The sequence below is a fragment of the Drosophila obscura genome, unplaced genomic scaffold, assembly GCF_018151105.1.
Source record: "Drosophila obscura isolate BZ-5 IFL unplaced genomic scaffold, ASM1815110v1 contig_181, whole genome shotgun sequence".
NCBI classification, from domain to species: domain Eukaryota; kingdom Metazoa; phylum Arthropoda; class Insecta; order Diptera; family Drosophilidae; genus Drosophila; species Drosophila obscura.
This window is the reverse complement of record NW_024542769.1, coordinates 1,434,198-1,448,678: the sequence shown is the minus strand read 5'-3', so window position 1 is coordinate 1,448,678 and position 14,481 is coordinate 1,434,198. Positions and strand designations below refer to the sequence as shown.

The 14,481-nt window shown below is 41.6% G+C and overlaps 3 protein-coding genes across 5 annotated transcripts; all 3 read left to right on the top strand.

Annotated features, from left to right (window-relative positions):
• Nucleotides 1–94: 94 nt before the first annotated feature.
• Nucleotides 95–4,856, top strand: LOC111067760 (sodium-independent sulfate anion transporter). Of its 3 annotated transcripts, none has more exons than XM_022357058.2 (6): nucleotides 95–410; nucleotides 2,281–2,885; nucleotides 2,943–3,218; nucleotides 3,281–3,953; nucleotides 4,021–4,200; nucleotides 4,288–4,395. In XM_022357058.2, exons 2-6 carry the CDS (start codon nucleotides 2,292–2,294, stop codon nucleotides 4,302–4,304), a joined length of 1,740 nt encoding a protein of 579 aa, XP_022212750.1. In that variant the 5' UTR covers nucleotides 95–410; nucleotides 2,281–2,291; the 3' UTR covers nucleotides 4,305–4,395. The 3 variants fall into 3 exon arrangements, with proteins under 3 accessions (XP_022212750.1, XP_022212748.1, XP_022212749.1); XM_022357056.2 differs by lacking the exon at nucleotides 4,288–4,395 and adding an exon at nucleotides 4,409–4,856 and having other exon boundaries at nucleotides 111–410; XM_022357057.2 differs by lacking the exons at nucleotides 95–410; nucleotides 4,288–4,395 and adding exons at nucleotides 1,625–1,724; nucleotides 4,409–4,856.
• A 4,459-nt stretch (nucleotides 4,857–9,315) lies between these two features.
• On the top strand, nucleotides 9,316–10,738 carry LOC111067795 (40S ribosomal protein S9). The gene is made up of 4 exons (XM_022357102.2): nucleotides 9,316–9,355; nucleotides 9,544–9,786; nucleotides 9,979–10,165; nucleotides 10,446–10,738. The coding sequence occupies exons 2-4, from the start codon at nucleotides 9,564–9,566 to the stop codon at nucleotides 10,621–10,623; spliced, it is 588 nt and encodes a 195-aa protein (XP_022212794.1). The 5' UTR covers nucleotides 9,316–9,355; nucleotides 9,544–9,563; the 3' UTR covers nucleotides 10,624–10,738.
• A 92-nt stretch (nucleotides 10,739–10,830) lies between these two features.
• On the top strand, nucleotides 10,831–13,018 carry LOC111067794 (leucine-rich repeat-containing protein 59). Its single transcript, XM_022357101.2, has 4 exons — nucleotides 10,831–11,279; nucleotides 11,827–11,886; nucleotides 11,948–12,214; nucleotides 12,289–13,018. Exons 1-4 carry the CDS (start codon nucleotides 11,178–11,180, stop codon nucleotides 12,838–12,840), a joined length of 981 nt encoding a protein of 326 aa, XP_022212793.1. The 5' UTR covers nucleotides 10,831–11,177; the 3' UTR covers nucleotides 12,841–13,018.
• Nucleotides 13,019–14,481: the final 1,463 nt, after the last annotated feature.

The window sequence follows — 14,481 nt, the reverse complement described above, 5'->3', positions numbered from 1 at the left end:
TATGTAGTGTATTTATTGTTAAAATATACTGCCTAACCCTCAAAAATATACCAAATAATTGATTAAATATACTATACTATATACCGAGATACCATAAATTTCCATATTTGATATTTATTGTATTATATGTCGCGGTAACACGTATGGTCACACTATTATGCACAATGCATTGAAATTATTGGCGCCTATTTAATATTTGAATTCACTACGCAAGAATTGTATAGTTTGATTTGTCATAAACTTCTTTGTTTTCATACAGTACGGTGCCATTTTTATATGATTTTAACATCAGTTAAATTAAACGACTTGAAATGACCAGGGCTGCGTGCTCGACCTACAAGAAGAAGCAAAGTGCCGCCAGCTGTTCGTTCAGCCTCACAACAAAACTAGTTTATTGGCGAATTTCACCGGTAATAAAAATGTGGTGTTGTCTTGATTTTTAGCGAAATATTAATAAAAGATGGGTGCTCTGACTGTGCGTTTGTGAATAACTTTTAAATTAATTTATTGAACAGGCAATGTTTGGTTTCCGCGTTCCTTGAATGATTGTGTGGGTGTTTGTGTGTGTGCGTGTGTGTGCGCTACTTTCTTCCGCCTTGGCCCACAAATCCCAGAAAGAGAGAAATATTTAGCTAAATTTATAAATAAACCCAAGTAAACAATCTTGTTCCCTTGTTTGCTAACGAAAACTTGTTTTGTTATTGGCAGGCATTGACCGGGCGCAGATTCCATCACGCAGCAAAAATCCATCAACAATCAACCGACAATTACAGTGCGTTGTCTCTCCATTCCATTCCATCCTCTTAACTGGATGGCTTTAGGGGAGAACGGATTTCTCTAGCTTCTCTTAAAGGTTAACAAACTTTAACTTGAAGGTTAATGCGTGCAGGGTACAAGGTGTTAGTTTTCCCGGCCCTTATCTTGTATGTGAGGCGACCTTCAGGGCCGGTTGGATTAGAGTGCTGATAAAACCACTTGAACTGAATTGTCATAAACATTTTTCCATGGCGGTAATGAATACTCTTATCGCTTGTCCTTGGCCTATATTTCAATGGGTCAACTTGTCTATAGCCGTCAAAATCCAATTAGTAACCACGGAATTATTTGTTCTTTGTAAACGCTCTGTTAACCACTGAATTTATAATAGTATTACCTTTTTAAAGTGACTTATTACAGAGCTAAATTGATTTTAATTTTTATGTCAATTGTGTGTTAACAATAAGCTAACAAAGATACATATTTATCCCATTTATCACGGAAGGGTGAATCTCAATCAACAATGACAACAACAACATTTGTCCCTATATTCCTTAATTGTTTAGATCGATTTGATCACGTTTTAAGCGAAGCCAACCACTTGTTGAGCTAATTGGGGCGGTCGTGTGATCAATGATTCTGTGATCACAGTTCTTGGGGCACGCGAGCAACGATCGAACCGTCGTCTATCCACTCATTCTTGGGCCAGTGCCAGTAGAATTTCTAGCAGCTTAGAACGTGCTCTGCGGATCGACAACAACGAAACATTTGTGCAAATACTTACGTGAGTTCTACGAGGGGCTTAGAAATTGAAGTGTTGAAACTGCTGATAGTATGGCCTGTCATTGGTTGAAATGCCTTGGAAGTGGCCGGATCACGCATTCTTATTGTCAGCAGCCGCGTGTTACCCTGGCCGAAATACATAAGTGTACAGAACTATTTGCTTGAAGGTTTCCCTTCCAAAAAACGTAAGCGTTCCCGATCCTCTGCAACAATTTAAGATCATCCCGTGCTTGTGTCCGACTATCATTTATTCTGTTTATATAAAAAAAACGTCCTTCAATCTGTATCTGCCTTAAACTGCACACAGTAAATATCATAAGTGAGTCCGAAGCAGCAAGATTCGGTTCCCCATATCAAGTTTTATATGTTGAAACATAGCTCCATCGTTAAGAATAGATGTTACAGCTTGGCACCCCGAAGCCAGCCTTCTATTTTTATTTATTTCACACAGATTATGCAAAGTTTATCCAACCAAATCCCTCTGTTTGTTTATTATATGGAGAACATTCCCTTCTCTCCATCGCCAACTGCCCAAACCCAACCAAGCATTTCCATTCAATTTGTTATTGTAGACGACATTAATGACTATGCAAAGTCGTTGAACCTCAGTGTTAGGTCTTTTCAAAAGCCCAAAACTAACTACAATACTAGCTTTGTTACCGAACCTCTGTCGTGAATCGGAATTCTGTGGATGAGCTTGTCTTATTACATATATCCATATCATGCCTTTGCCAATTGCAGACCAATCAAATATGACCCTGAAGGATTGGGGATACCGATTGTTTCCGGGTCTGAAGTGGCTGCATGGCTACACCGGCCAAGATGCGGTGGCCGATATGATAGCCGGAGTCACAGTTGGACTGACGGTGCTGCCCCAGGGACTAGCCTATGCTACACTGGCGGGCCTGGAGCCCCAGTACGGACTGTACTCGGCTTTTGTGGGCGGAATTGTCTACGCTCTGCTTGGCAGCTGTCGACAGGTGACCATTGGGCCGACGGCTTTGCTCGCCTTGATGACCAGCCGGCACACAGGCTTCGGACTGGGCTCGGGACCGGCCTACGCCATCCTATTGTGCCTCATCTCGGGTGTGGTGGAGCTGGGCATGGCTGTGCTAAAGCTCGGCGCATTGGTGGACCTCATTTCGCTGCCGGTGACAGTGGGTTTCACTTCGGCCACGGCTGTCATAATTGGCACATCTCAGCTAAAGGGTCTTTTGGGATTACGTGGAGGTTCAGGGTCGGATTTCATCAATACCATGCGCTCCGTGCTGGGGAACCTGAGCCAGGTGCGACGCGGTGATTTTACCCTGGGACTGGTTTCCATTACGGTTCTATTGTTGTTGCGGGTGAGTTAGACTCGTGCGTATTCGTCCTCTATCTGTAACGTAGACTCCTCTGTACAGAAACTAAAAGACGTGAAGTTTGCTGGGCGAGTCCGCAGCTTGAGAGCACAGCAACTGATTAGCGGCACCATTTGGGTGATAGCCACTGGGCGAAATGCTCTGGTGGTTCTCGTGACCAGTGTTCTGGCCTACAGCACGTGCGAGCAGATGGACACCTGTCCGTACATCCTCACGGGAAAGGTGAAGAGCGGCCTGCCTAACATCACGCTGCCCAAGTTCGAGACCACCATTCTAGACAAGAATGGCACCGAGCTTACGCAGAACTTTGAGCAAATGGTAAGAGAAACACGTGAGATAATGTGAATAATGACGCCACATTTCTCTCTCTCACTTTTTAGGTTTCGGAGCTGGGACCCTCGATGCTGATCTTGCCCATAATTGCTGTGCTCGGAAACGTGGCCATCTCCAAAGCCTTTGGCGGGGCCGGACTGAGTCCCACAAGGGAGCTGGTTGCCCTCTCGATGAGCAACATATGCGGTGCATTTTGCAGCTCCATGCCGGTCACAGGCTCCTTCTCGCGCAGTGCTGTCAATCATGCCAGTGGGGTGCGAACACCCCTTGGGGGTTGCTACACAAGCGTGCTGGTTCTTCTGGCTCTGGGACTGCTGGCACCGTACTTCCAGTACATACCGAAGGCCGCTCTCAGTGCGGTCATCATCTCGGCTGTGATATTTATGATTGAGTTCGAGGTCATCCGACCACTGTGGCGTTGCAGCCGTCGGGAGCTGCTGCCAGGTGCCATTACCTTTGTGATGAGCCTGGCTGTGGGGGTGGAGATTGGGCTGTTGCTTGGCGTTGGTGCGGATGTAGCCTTTCTGGTATACCGCGCAGCACGACCCGTCCTGAGTGTGTCCAAGCTGCAAACCATCAATGGCGTCAACTACATATTGATTCGTCCCAAGCACAGCTCGCTCTACTTTCCTGCCATCGAGTGGGTTCGCTCTGGCATCTCCAAAGCCTTGACGACGCATGGAACTGCGCCGGTGGTCCTGGACTGCGCTCATGTGCATGGTAAGCTTTAGGTTCCCACTTGGCTTGTAGACGTAGACTCTTCTGAAACTAATTCTCGTTCTTGTAGACTTTGATTTCACTGCCGCACGAGGCATGGGCTCGCTGCACAAGGAGCTGGCTAAAGCGAACGTTCCCTTGTTCTTGATGAGCGCTCACAAGGATATCGGGGTCATCTTGAAGGAGTCAACCAACATTGATTTCCCCACGATAGACGGTCCGGATGACTTGGAATGCATTTTGGAACAAAGTGAGCCCCATTTGAGCTCTCCTACTTGCACATCTTGCTTTGCCTCCCATCAACATTACTATGGCTCTCATTTGCTTTCATTTACAGCTTGCACCTTTGTTTAATCACCTGCTACACACCCACCACCCACTCCATCTGCACGCACTTCTTTTAGCCATCTCGTCCTGATTTTGGGTCCAGCTCTTTAATTGGAATTTTCTTTTTGCAGCGCCCGACTACGAGCTGCACTTGCAGATTGCAGCCCCTCTCGTCGAATCTCGAACTAGCCATGGAATAAGCGATGCTGGTGACGCGTGCAGTCCAACCGAACTAAGCAGGCTCAATGGGAAATCGACTTGATCTGCCAAAGTGTGAAAGCACAGTGCATACATTTGAATGTGCTTAAGTATACGTTTCATACGGCACAAATACTTGTAAGGCATGCCATATCTGTTGCCCGATAATATTCCTGTGCAAAAGATTGGCATCTCGTATTACACAGCTCTCTAGGCTTCCAGCTTCCATTTCATTTACAACAATTGTCATTCCTATTTCCCCATTTGATAGTATTCGAATAGATTAAGCATAGTTTGTATATAAAAATAGTTAAGTTTACAACTGTTTTCAATTATGTTCTTAATTGTAGCTACTTTTATATTAAACTGTTTATAACTGAATCAGACAGAATTGTTTTAATCGAAGATATGGAATTATAGGCCAAATCGGCGAACTTATTTTCCCCAAAATTTAGCGCCACGAATTTTTAAAATTGGTTGCTTTTTTACGCTATATCTCGGCTACTTATACTTCAGCCGATGATATTCCTGATCTGGAGGAGACTGTTTTTTATTGGTTTTGATTCGAATTGCGCATTTTCTGGGTTTGAAAGGAGGACGGGACCATTCTGGATGCATGCGTGACATTAAAGTCGATGCAACCTTCTACCTTCTACTTTCTGTAGCATATTTTATCCGTTATCGAGTATTCATTGCCTTGTCAGAATTTCAATTGTTTAAGCACACGAATTTTAATTCATTAAAAACATGTGTTTTCCGTAATTAAATCAAAACCCAAATTGTAGTAATTAAAATGAACAAAAAATTGTGTAAAAGTATTTTGTTTAAGAAAAATTTGGGCTTAGTCACGGAAAATTGTCAATTTTCCGGGATAATGTCGAGCATCCGTTGTCTGAGGGAGATGGAGCGCGAAGAGCTGCATGCGTGGCTTGTTGGAAATAAAATCGTGCTAGATGCCCGTACACGGCGCGAGTTCTCCGACGTGCTGCCAGTGGCAAAGATCCTAAAGAACAAGTACGGCCGACTGGTGCAACTACAATACTATGTTCCCCGGAGCAGCCAAGCCTTGAAGTTAATCAATTGGATTGTCTTCAATGAAAAGGTCCTCAAGTGTTTGAATGTAAACCTGTCGCGAGAAACCATGGAGGACTTGTCTAAAGGAAGTGCTTGGGCGCTCGATTCGCTGCTATATTTTGTTGCAACTGGCAAAAATCCGGGTTTGGGACGCTTCGTGTCTAGACCGCGCTCATACAGCACGCCCAGGCGCCTAATATTTCGCAGTGACCCGGACTCCGTCTCTCTTCCGTGTCGATTTAGCAATCAAAATTCAATCAAGAATGGATTTTAGCAGGTACATGTTACTTGGGTGAAATGAAATTTCTTTCTAATCTGCAATAATTCTTTGAATTTACAGATAAAATTATTTAAAAATCACCGCCCCTAAATTTGATGTATCTCCCTTGTTCCATCTGTCTGGCAGCACTGTTGAATTTAACAGCTCCAATGCAACTGAAACTGTAATCGCTATTAAATCTCTCTGTTTAATAAACATGTATACATTTATATTGTGATTATTTTGCAAAGATTTGTGCATTTATTACATATATATATGTACGATATATACGATATTACATATACATATACTTTTCGGGATATTTTGACGTCTAAATTGATTTCAAGGTATATTTTGGTAATAACGGTATATATAATTAATTTCATCCATCTTTTATACATATGTATATAATTTTTACCGTTCATTAAGGAAGCTTACTTCCTTAGAAAAATAATTTTAAGGCTGTCTCAATGAATATGAATATAAATCGGGATCGAGATATATATGGATGAATCTAATCCAATGCATGTGTTGAGCTACTGAGCTTCTTCAGTAGCGTTGTATTGCGATATTATTAAAAAGGCGATGATTGTTCAGTTAATGTATTCACAGTTTATTGTACTTAAGTTAATATATATGTTTTATCCAAAACTAGCGAAAGGTGTGCGGATTTGATAACGAGAGTTAACGATGGGTCGATTGAAGACACCGAGGGGCCGGTTCAAGACTGTTGAAGTTGTTAGATTTATGTAAGGTTTAGTTTAGAACTATGTGGCAGGCAGGTCACTGTGCCAAACAGCAAAACGTTTAACTACGGAGATGATCGAATCTGAAGTGTCTTCTGCTTTCTCTGACGAGCCTCCACCACAGCGGCTGTCGAACGCCGACAGAGAGCAAAGCACCAGACAGAGCATAAGCAAAGCAAACAAAACAGTAATAAAGAGAGACGTTACTTTTAAGAGATGTTACATATGGTCTCTTTGCTCATTGTGCTGCCATGGGCCGGCGCTTAGCCGAACAGCATGAATGGGAAAAAAACATGTCAATTTGAGAAAAAGACATTATTACTTAGGTTTCAAAGCAGTTTGTAAAACAGAATATTAACATACACATTCACATACACCACAAATGTGTAATATGTAGTTACCATGTAAAAAAATACGTTTTTATAATCTTCTTTATTTAAACCGTATTTTATAATTAATTTTATAAGGAGTCCTTAAAATTAAATGCTCAGTGATTTGAGTTATATTTAGTTTGTGAACTATTTATATTTCCATATATATACATTTGAAAATGACCGCCAAACTCATTTAGCGCACAAAAAATACTGACATTTTTCGAACAAACATATGCATTAAGAAGTAAAAAACATGTCAATCTATGATAAAATCATAAATAATGTTTTAATGGAGCTTGGAACAAAACATTTAACACCAATTAAAAGAAATAAGGTATGGTATACAAAAGTACATACGCATAGAAGAAACTTGGTTGATCAGCAACACTGACGTCACATTTAGTCAAAATTTACGTTTTATACTTTGGCCGCTTTTGTTTGAACCTTATTATGTAAAAAATCCAATGAAAAAGAGTTCTGAAAACTAGCCAATCCTGAACAAAATTCATTGAAGAATTGGATAAAATTATTTGTTCAGGGCTGAGAGGGCCAACTATCAAGTAATATTAAAATTGACGAATTTCATATTACAAAATATCATGGTATGGCAGCCCGCAGCAACTGTGAATTGCACGAGTCTGGCAATGCCACAAAACGACGTCACATTCGTTTTATGTTATTTCTGTTTGAACCTTAATATGTAAATAATGCAATAAAAAGGACTCCTGAAAACTTGCCAATCTTGTAGAAAATTTATGTATCTATCGGATAAAATTATTTGTTTAGGGCTGAGAGGGCCAACTATCTAGTAATAGTAAACTGAATATTAGGAATATCTTGTCGTGTCCTTCTGAATACTTACGGTATATTATTTAATCAAGTTCCAATTTATTTGTTTATATATTAAGATACGCTTCAAAATGACCGCCAGACTCCATTTATCGCATAAAAATATCGATATTATTCACTCTCAATTCGTGGAGAGTTTTCAAAATTTGCTCTCAATTCGTGGAGAGTTTGCTAAATTTGCTCTCAATTCGTGGAGAGTGCTCTCTTTTCAGTGGAGAATAGAGTGTTTTTGTGGAGACTTTCCCCTCATTTTCGTGGTGTGGCAGCATGTTGCTGAAATTTTTCCCATACAAATCAAATGTATCTTACGGGAACGCGTATGGAATAAAGATTCATTGTTGCGTCATTCCATACGCGTTCCCGTAAGATACATTTGATTTGTATGGGAAAAATTTCAGCAACATGGGGAAATGAATTAGCAGCATTGCTGTGCAACTTTGGCACGGAATGAGCAACAATCTGCATACCTTGGGAAAATGGATATTATGGACTTGAGGTATTGTTTGTAATTTCAGGCTCCAATTAATGCAGAAACTACTCAGTCTCTGTTTTCAAGATATTAACGAAATTTGGCAGCTCACGGGTTCCAATAATAGGTATCAGAACCGGGATAAATGCATTTATACAACACAAAACATATACATTAAGAGGTAAAAAACATGTCAATCTAGGATAACATCATAAATAATGTTTCACTGGAGCTTGGAACAAAACTTTTCACACCCATTGAAAGAAATAAGGTATACAAAAGTACATTCGCATAGAAGACACTTGGTTGACCAGCAACACTGACGTCACATTTAGTCAACATTTACGTTTTATGCTTTGGCCGGTTTTGTTTGAACCTTAATATGTAAACAATCCAATGAAAAAGAGTTCTAAAAACTAACCAATCCTGAAGGAAATTTATTAAGCAATTGGATAAAATTATTTGTTTACGGCTGAGAGGGCCAACTATCTAGTAATATTAAACTGAATATCAAAATAGACGAATTTCATATCACAAAATATCACGGTATGGCAGCCCGCATCAACTACGAATTGCACGAGTCTGGCAGCGCCACAAAACGACGACAAATTTGTTTTATGCTGTTTTTGTTTGAACCTTAATATGTAAATAATCCAATAAAAAGGACTTCTGAAAACTTGCCAATCTCTTAAAAAATGTATGTATCTATCGGATAAAATTATTTGTTTAGGGCTGAGAGTCCCAGCTAGCTGGTAATATTAACCGGAATATCAATATCGAGGAATATCAACGTCGAATGTTTTGAAAAAACAATCGATACTATCGTGATAGCTCTAATAATTATTAAAAAACCATTGAAACCTTTTAGGAACTTGTCCATTGTAAAAATAAGATGCCACCTGTCGATTTGCTTACAAATGTGTCTTCGTATTTTATAGCAGCCAATCCAAACATATCAAAAGTGCAACGACTGTAGCTCGATAATATCATGATAGTCGCAAAACCGTCGATAGTATAGGCTAGCAGTAAAATATCGATACTATTGATAGTGCCTTCCATGGTTTGACACCTCTAGTCCATCTCTTTTTCTTTCTTTCGCCAACCGCAACGTACGTAAAAATTTCCGCTTTTGCAAGGTTAAGAAAATATACTGTAAAATAGGTGAAAATATGTAAAATATTGTTAGCCAAGACTGTGTACAGCATCAACCAGCACCTAAATAGATATAGCGGAGCAAAAACTATTGGGATGTTTGAAATTGAACGAGATTGAATCTAACCTTACATTTGCTTTGCAGACGGTTGAATTGTTGGAATCATGGTAAACGGCCGCATACCGTCGGTCTTCTCGAAGACCTATGTGACTCCCCGTCGCCCCTATGAGAAGGCGCGTCTGGATCAGGAGTTGAAGATCATTGGCGAATATGGTCTTCGCAACAAGCGTGAGGTGTGGCGCGTCAAGTACGCCCTGGCCAAGATCCGTAAGGCTGCCCGTGAGCTGCTGACCCTTGATGAGAAGGACGAGAAGCGTCTTTTCCAGGGTAAGTAATGGAGATGGAATATTTCGCCTGTGTCCTGTGTCATGATGAGCTGTATTAAATATATAATTTCTGACACTTCTTGTCTGAACAAATCATTGACGTTAACAAATACACACTGAAGATGCTCCTACACATGCCATGCCTTTAGATGAGAGTCAAGAATTCGTATTAAATGTATTCCTCTTTGCACAGGTAATGCCCTTCTGCGTCGTCTGGTGCGCATTGGTGTCTTGGACGAGTCTCGCATGAAGCTCGATTACGTGCTCGGCCTGAAGATTGAGGATTTCTTGGAGCGTCGTCTGCAGACCCAGGTCTTCAAGCTTGGATTGGCCAAGTCCATCCATCATGCCCGTGTGCTGATCCGCCAGCGTCACATTCGGTAAATATCGCTTGGACAGCGACGGCAAACGTCGCTAGGCAATTTTCACAAGAAATATGTGTTGTTCAGTAAGACCACTTGGGAGTCGAACAGGCGAATGCCTGCACCGGCTCTCAACGTCTTTTGATTGCGTAGATGACTCTGTTCACTCCAATCTTAATGCAAATCCCGCATTGCGTAAGTTGCACTGAACGCCTTGCCAAAACCTCGCAGCCACCACGTGCTGGACTTGTGAGCAGCCAGGACTAATTGAAATTATCTTTCGTTTCTCCCCGTCCAGTGTGCGCAAGCAAGTGGTCAACATCCCATCGTTCGTTGTGCGCCTGGACTCCCAGAAGCACATCGACTTCTCTCTGAAGTCGCCCTTCGGTGGCGGCCGTCCTGGTCGCGTCAAGCGCAAGAACCTGAAGAAGAACCTGGGTGGTGGTGCCGCCGCTCCCGAAGAGGATGAGGACTAAGCTATGGTAGCCTGCCAATTCGACCATATGGCGCAAAATTTGATACCGTTTAAACTTTGTTTTACAAAATAAATCTAAAGTAGCCAGAAGTTGACGCGGCTTTAATAAGATGAAATAGAGACTACACATATGCTTTAATCTTCAGTTATAGGCCAAGTTCGAGTCGGTTGGTACATGTGGCGTGCTTTACTTGGGGGAGGTACTTGGCTTCCCATTTTAAATTAAGTTGGCGCCTTGGATTAAATGTATATTTTTGTCTCCCAGTTTTCGTTCCAGTGCTGCAGTTGTCAGAAGCAACATAACATATATACTCTGCTTTGCTCATGTCAACAAAAATAATCAACAAATAAAAATTAAAATTGTACCCAAAGTAGTTACAATAATAACACTAAAGAAAATATTGTACATCGATAGCCTCATTCGTAACTCCGATAGTACTATCGATGTTCTTGCAGCTCTGTCGTGCGGCTGTGTTTTGATTCGCAGTTTTGCGGCACTTGCTTGTTATTTTGGAAATTAGAAACGAAAATTGGCAGCGAAGAAAAACGGACAAAATGTCGAAGAACGGCGATAAGGTGAAAGTTAAGGATCGCGTTCAGGATGAGACCTGCGACCTGAGTCTCTCGGAGCTGGGCGAAGTACCGGTCAAAGAAATTGTGAGTAATGGTTATTATGGCTAATTAACACACCAGCGGCTATGTGGCTGGGCTATGTGGTGTCTCCAACTCCACCCGTCCCCCTGCTGCTCGTTGACTTTTCTATCGTCTGGCAAAAGTCTAGTCACTGTCTTTCTCGCTTGCGCACATAGAGAGACAGACAGACAGAGAGAGAGCAGAGCTCCTACTCTGTTGGTTTTGATGCTCTGGCTGCCTGCCGGCTGGCTTGCAATTAACGCCGACGTTGGCTGCGGCCTCTACCCCTCTTCTCATGCAGAGGAAGTGATGTGTGTGCATGAGTGGTTGGTGCCTTGCTCAAATGTCATGGTGTGAGTGTGTGCGAAAGTGCAGCCAAAATTGCTCGAGGGGGTTGATTTTTGGTCTTGTCTTGCCACCCTCTCCGTGCGGTCGCACTGCCAACTGCCAAAAAAGTAAAAGAAGGGACATTAGATTTTAAAGTATGTCGTTTTCGGGGGTTTCTTTTCGGTGATGTGACCCTGCTTGCCCGAATGCAACTCCTTTTTCAGTACGCCTTTGTCCTTTGCAGGCTTCGTTCAAGCGAGTCACCGTCTTGGATCTGTCCAGCAACCGCCTGACTACCCTGGGAGTAAGTATCCCGCTACCATACAAAAAAAAACACTCGGTTTATGGATCTTTCTGCCCTGCAGCGGCAATTCCCGATTCTTACTCGCCTGGTAAGACTTGATCTAAGTAAGAATCAAATACGCAACCTGCCCGAGGATTTCGGATTGCTGGAGAATTTGCGTCATCTGGACCTCTACAACAATTGCCTTGAGCATTTGCCATTGAGCTTCGCCCAACTGCGTCGACTGCGATATTTGGACCTGAAGGGCAATCCGTTGAAACCCGCCTGGGCGAAGATTGTGGGTCCCTGCTCCACGCTGAAGGACTGCCAAGAGGCGGCCAAGAACTGTGTAAGTGGGAAAGTGCCACTCCACTCGAGTGGGCCGAGTGGGCTCTTGTGTATAACTTTGCTCGCATTTTGCAGGTCAGCGTCTGCGCCAACTTGAAGCCCGAATTCGAACGCGAGCGTCTGGCCCAGGCGTCCCAAGAGCGTGAACAGAGTGCTGACCAAATGCCTGGCAGAGGGGATGGCTCCAACAGTGCCCAGGCGAATGGTGCCGGGCCAGGGGCCAAGAAGTCCACCAAACCAAATAACAAGAAGGCAAAATTGAAGAAATTGGCCGAAGCAGCTGAGAACGACCTAACATTCAAGCCAGTAAATGCAGTGGGAGAGGGAAATGGGGCAAAGTCTGTCAATCAGAGGATCAATCAAAGGAAGAAATCGACCAATAGCAACTCCTGGCTGAATATGCTCCAAAAGGTTGCCCTGTCCACACTGGTTACATTCCTGGTGCTCGTTGTTGTCAATATAGTCCTCATCTATATGATTATGTTCAAGAGTCCGGAGATATCGGGAAAACTGTTGGAGTATATACCGCACCAGTATCAGGACTGGATATTGACCAAGACGGATCTCTTCCGTCTGCGCGTCACCGACTGGATCTCTGAGTTCCGCACCCCCCCAGAGGAGCACTGACGGTTCATTTATTTGAAGCCATAGAGCGCTGGGGCTTCAAATAAAACGAATCTCTGATAAAATTCGGATGCTGGCGCGTGGAGAAATCTGAAATGTGTAGACCACCTGAACGAACGAGTTAAACGACTGCGACTTTTATATACCCCAATGTATTGTGTATACTGCCATATACCCTCGTACATTTACGTCCATGGACAAGGATTTTTTTAGCACAGCCCTCACATCACATCACACACAAACACAAGCACACACACTCTGATGCTGTTACTGCTGCTGGACACTCAACAAATATTGCATACCAACAAACTACACTCAATCAATCACACAACTGAACTGGACTCAAGTCAACTCAAATGAAAGCTAAAACCTAACAATAACTGTCAAACTCAAACTCAATAGTAACTGAAACGCAGTTCTAAACTGTGGCCACAAATAGAAACTACAGACACAGTCAGACCAGAGACCCTCATAATATCTAGATATGTAGCTACCCATACAGCTCTGCCACAGATCACGGATCAGATCAGCAAACACATACATAAATACAACGATATTCTGTAAGAATTTCCCGTGCAATCCTCAACTTGTCTGAAATTCAGCTCAAATTTTATTACAACATATTCCACCCTAAATGATCGGTCGCCTCAGATCGATAGACTCAAAATCTCAAACTTCTCATAAACCAAATTTCGTCTATTGCTGTAAATTGAAACAAATTCATGCGGTTTCATATAATTTATGCAAAATCAAATTAATTGTAATCTAGAAACAAAAAAATTGCTGATTTTTTAATAAAGTCTTACATTTTAACAATAAATTGTTTATGTTAATCTCGCCCTGAAAAGTATATTCTTTATATTCTTTCAGTTTTATAATTTATTCTTTAGATAATTTTAATCGGTACACTTAATAATTGATTTATATACAATTTCCTATTATTTCATATTATTATCTTATAACCTGTATTTATAGAGTCTGCTGGCCACGCGAGTGCGTTTATTTACTTATCTCTTTATACCTACTCCATTGCTATTAATTAGTAAATCATATTCCTTCAAGTTCAATGAATGCACTTTCCCAGAAACTAATTTATTTAATATATATTTTTAACCAGCCAGGCAGTTGATAAGGTTTGCATATTGTTTTAGTTAAAATTCAAAGTAATTTTGAATTATATGCAACTCTCTATGACGTCACGAGACGTCAAAGTAGTCAGTTATGGCCTTGGCTGCACATACACAACTTTCTTTCTAAATATAGGCTAATTTATTCTCCACACACTTTACCAAAACGTGCAAAATAATACAATGTAAAACCCGTTTAGATACGCTGAAAAAAATTTGAATACATACAAATATTTTTTCTTCAAGAACTTTCGGCCCATATTTCGTGCCGCCTTTATATAGTAAGAGGAATAATCTGGAATCATTTCTTAAGGATATAAAAGTCGGCACATTAACAGTAAAAGCAATTGTGTTCTCGTATGTTCCAATATCCAAGCACTGAATTATGTATATCAAAACGCCTTATTATTTGATAAATGACTTGCAGAAATGAATTTCATCAACAATAAACCATAGAAAGTTGTAGAACGATAACGTATTCGTGTCTTTGCTGCTCTTCCATGAACTGAACAAGTGG

Excerpts from the sequence above, each read along its gene's own strand:
- LOC111067760 (XM_022357056.2), top strand. The coding sequence starts at position 2,292 with ATGACCCTGAAGGATTGGGGATACCGATTGTTTCCGGGTCTGAAGTGG. Across the intron at positions 3,219-3,280 it reads CGCAGAACTTTGAGCAAATG|GTTTCGGAGCTGGGACCCTC; the intron begins GTAAGAGAAACA and ends CTCACTTTTTAG. Across the intron at positions 4,201-4,408 it reads GGAATGCATTTTGGAACAAA|CGCCCGACTACGAGCTGCAC; the intron begins GTGAGCCCCATT and ends TTCTTTTTGCAG.
- LOC111067795 (XM_022357102.2), top strand. The coding sequence starts at position 9,564 with ATGGTAAACGGCCGCATACCGTCGGTCTTCTCGAAGACCTATGTGACT. Across the intron at positions 9,787-9,978 it reads CGAGAAGCGTCTTTTCCAGG|GTAATGCCCTTCTGCGTCGT; the intron begins GTAAGTAATGGA and ends CTCTTTGCACAG. Across the intron at positions 10,166-10,445 it reads ATCCGCCAGCGTCACATTCG|TGTGCGCAAGCAAGTGGTCA; the intron begins GTAAATATCGCT and ends CTCCCCGTCCAG.
- LOC111067794 (XM_022357101.2), top strand. The coding sequence starts at position 11,178 with ATGTCGAAGAACGGCGATAAGGTGAAAGTTAAGGATCGCGTTCAGGAT. Across the intron at positions 11,280-11,826 it reads AAGTACCGGTCAAAGAAATT|GCTTCGTTCAAGCGAGTCAC; the intron begins GTGAGTAATGGT and ends TGTCCTTTGCAG. Across the intron at positions 12,215-12,288 it reads AAGAGGCGGCCAAGAACTGT|GTCAGCGTCTGCGCCAACTT; the intron begins GTAAGTGGGAAA and ends CGCATTTTGCAG.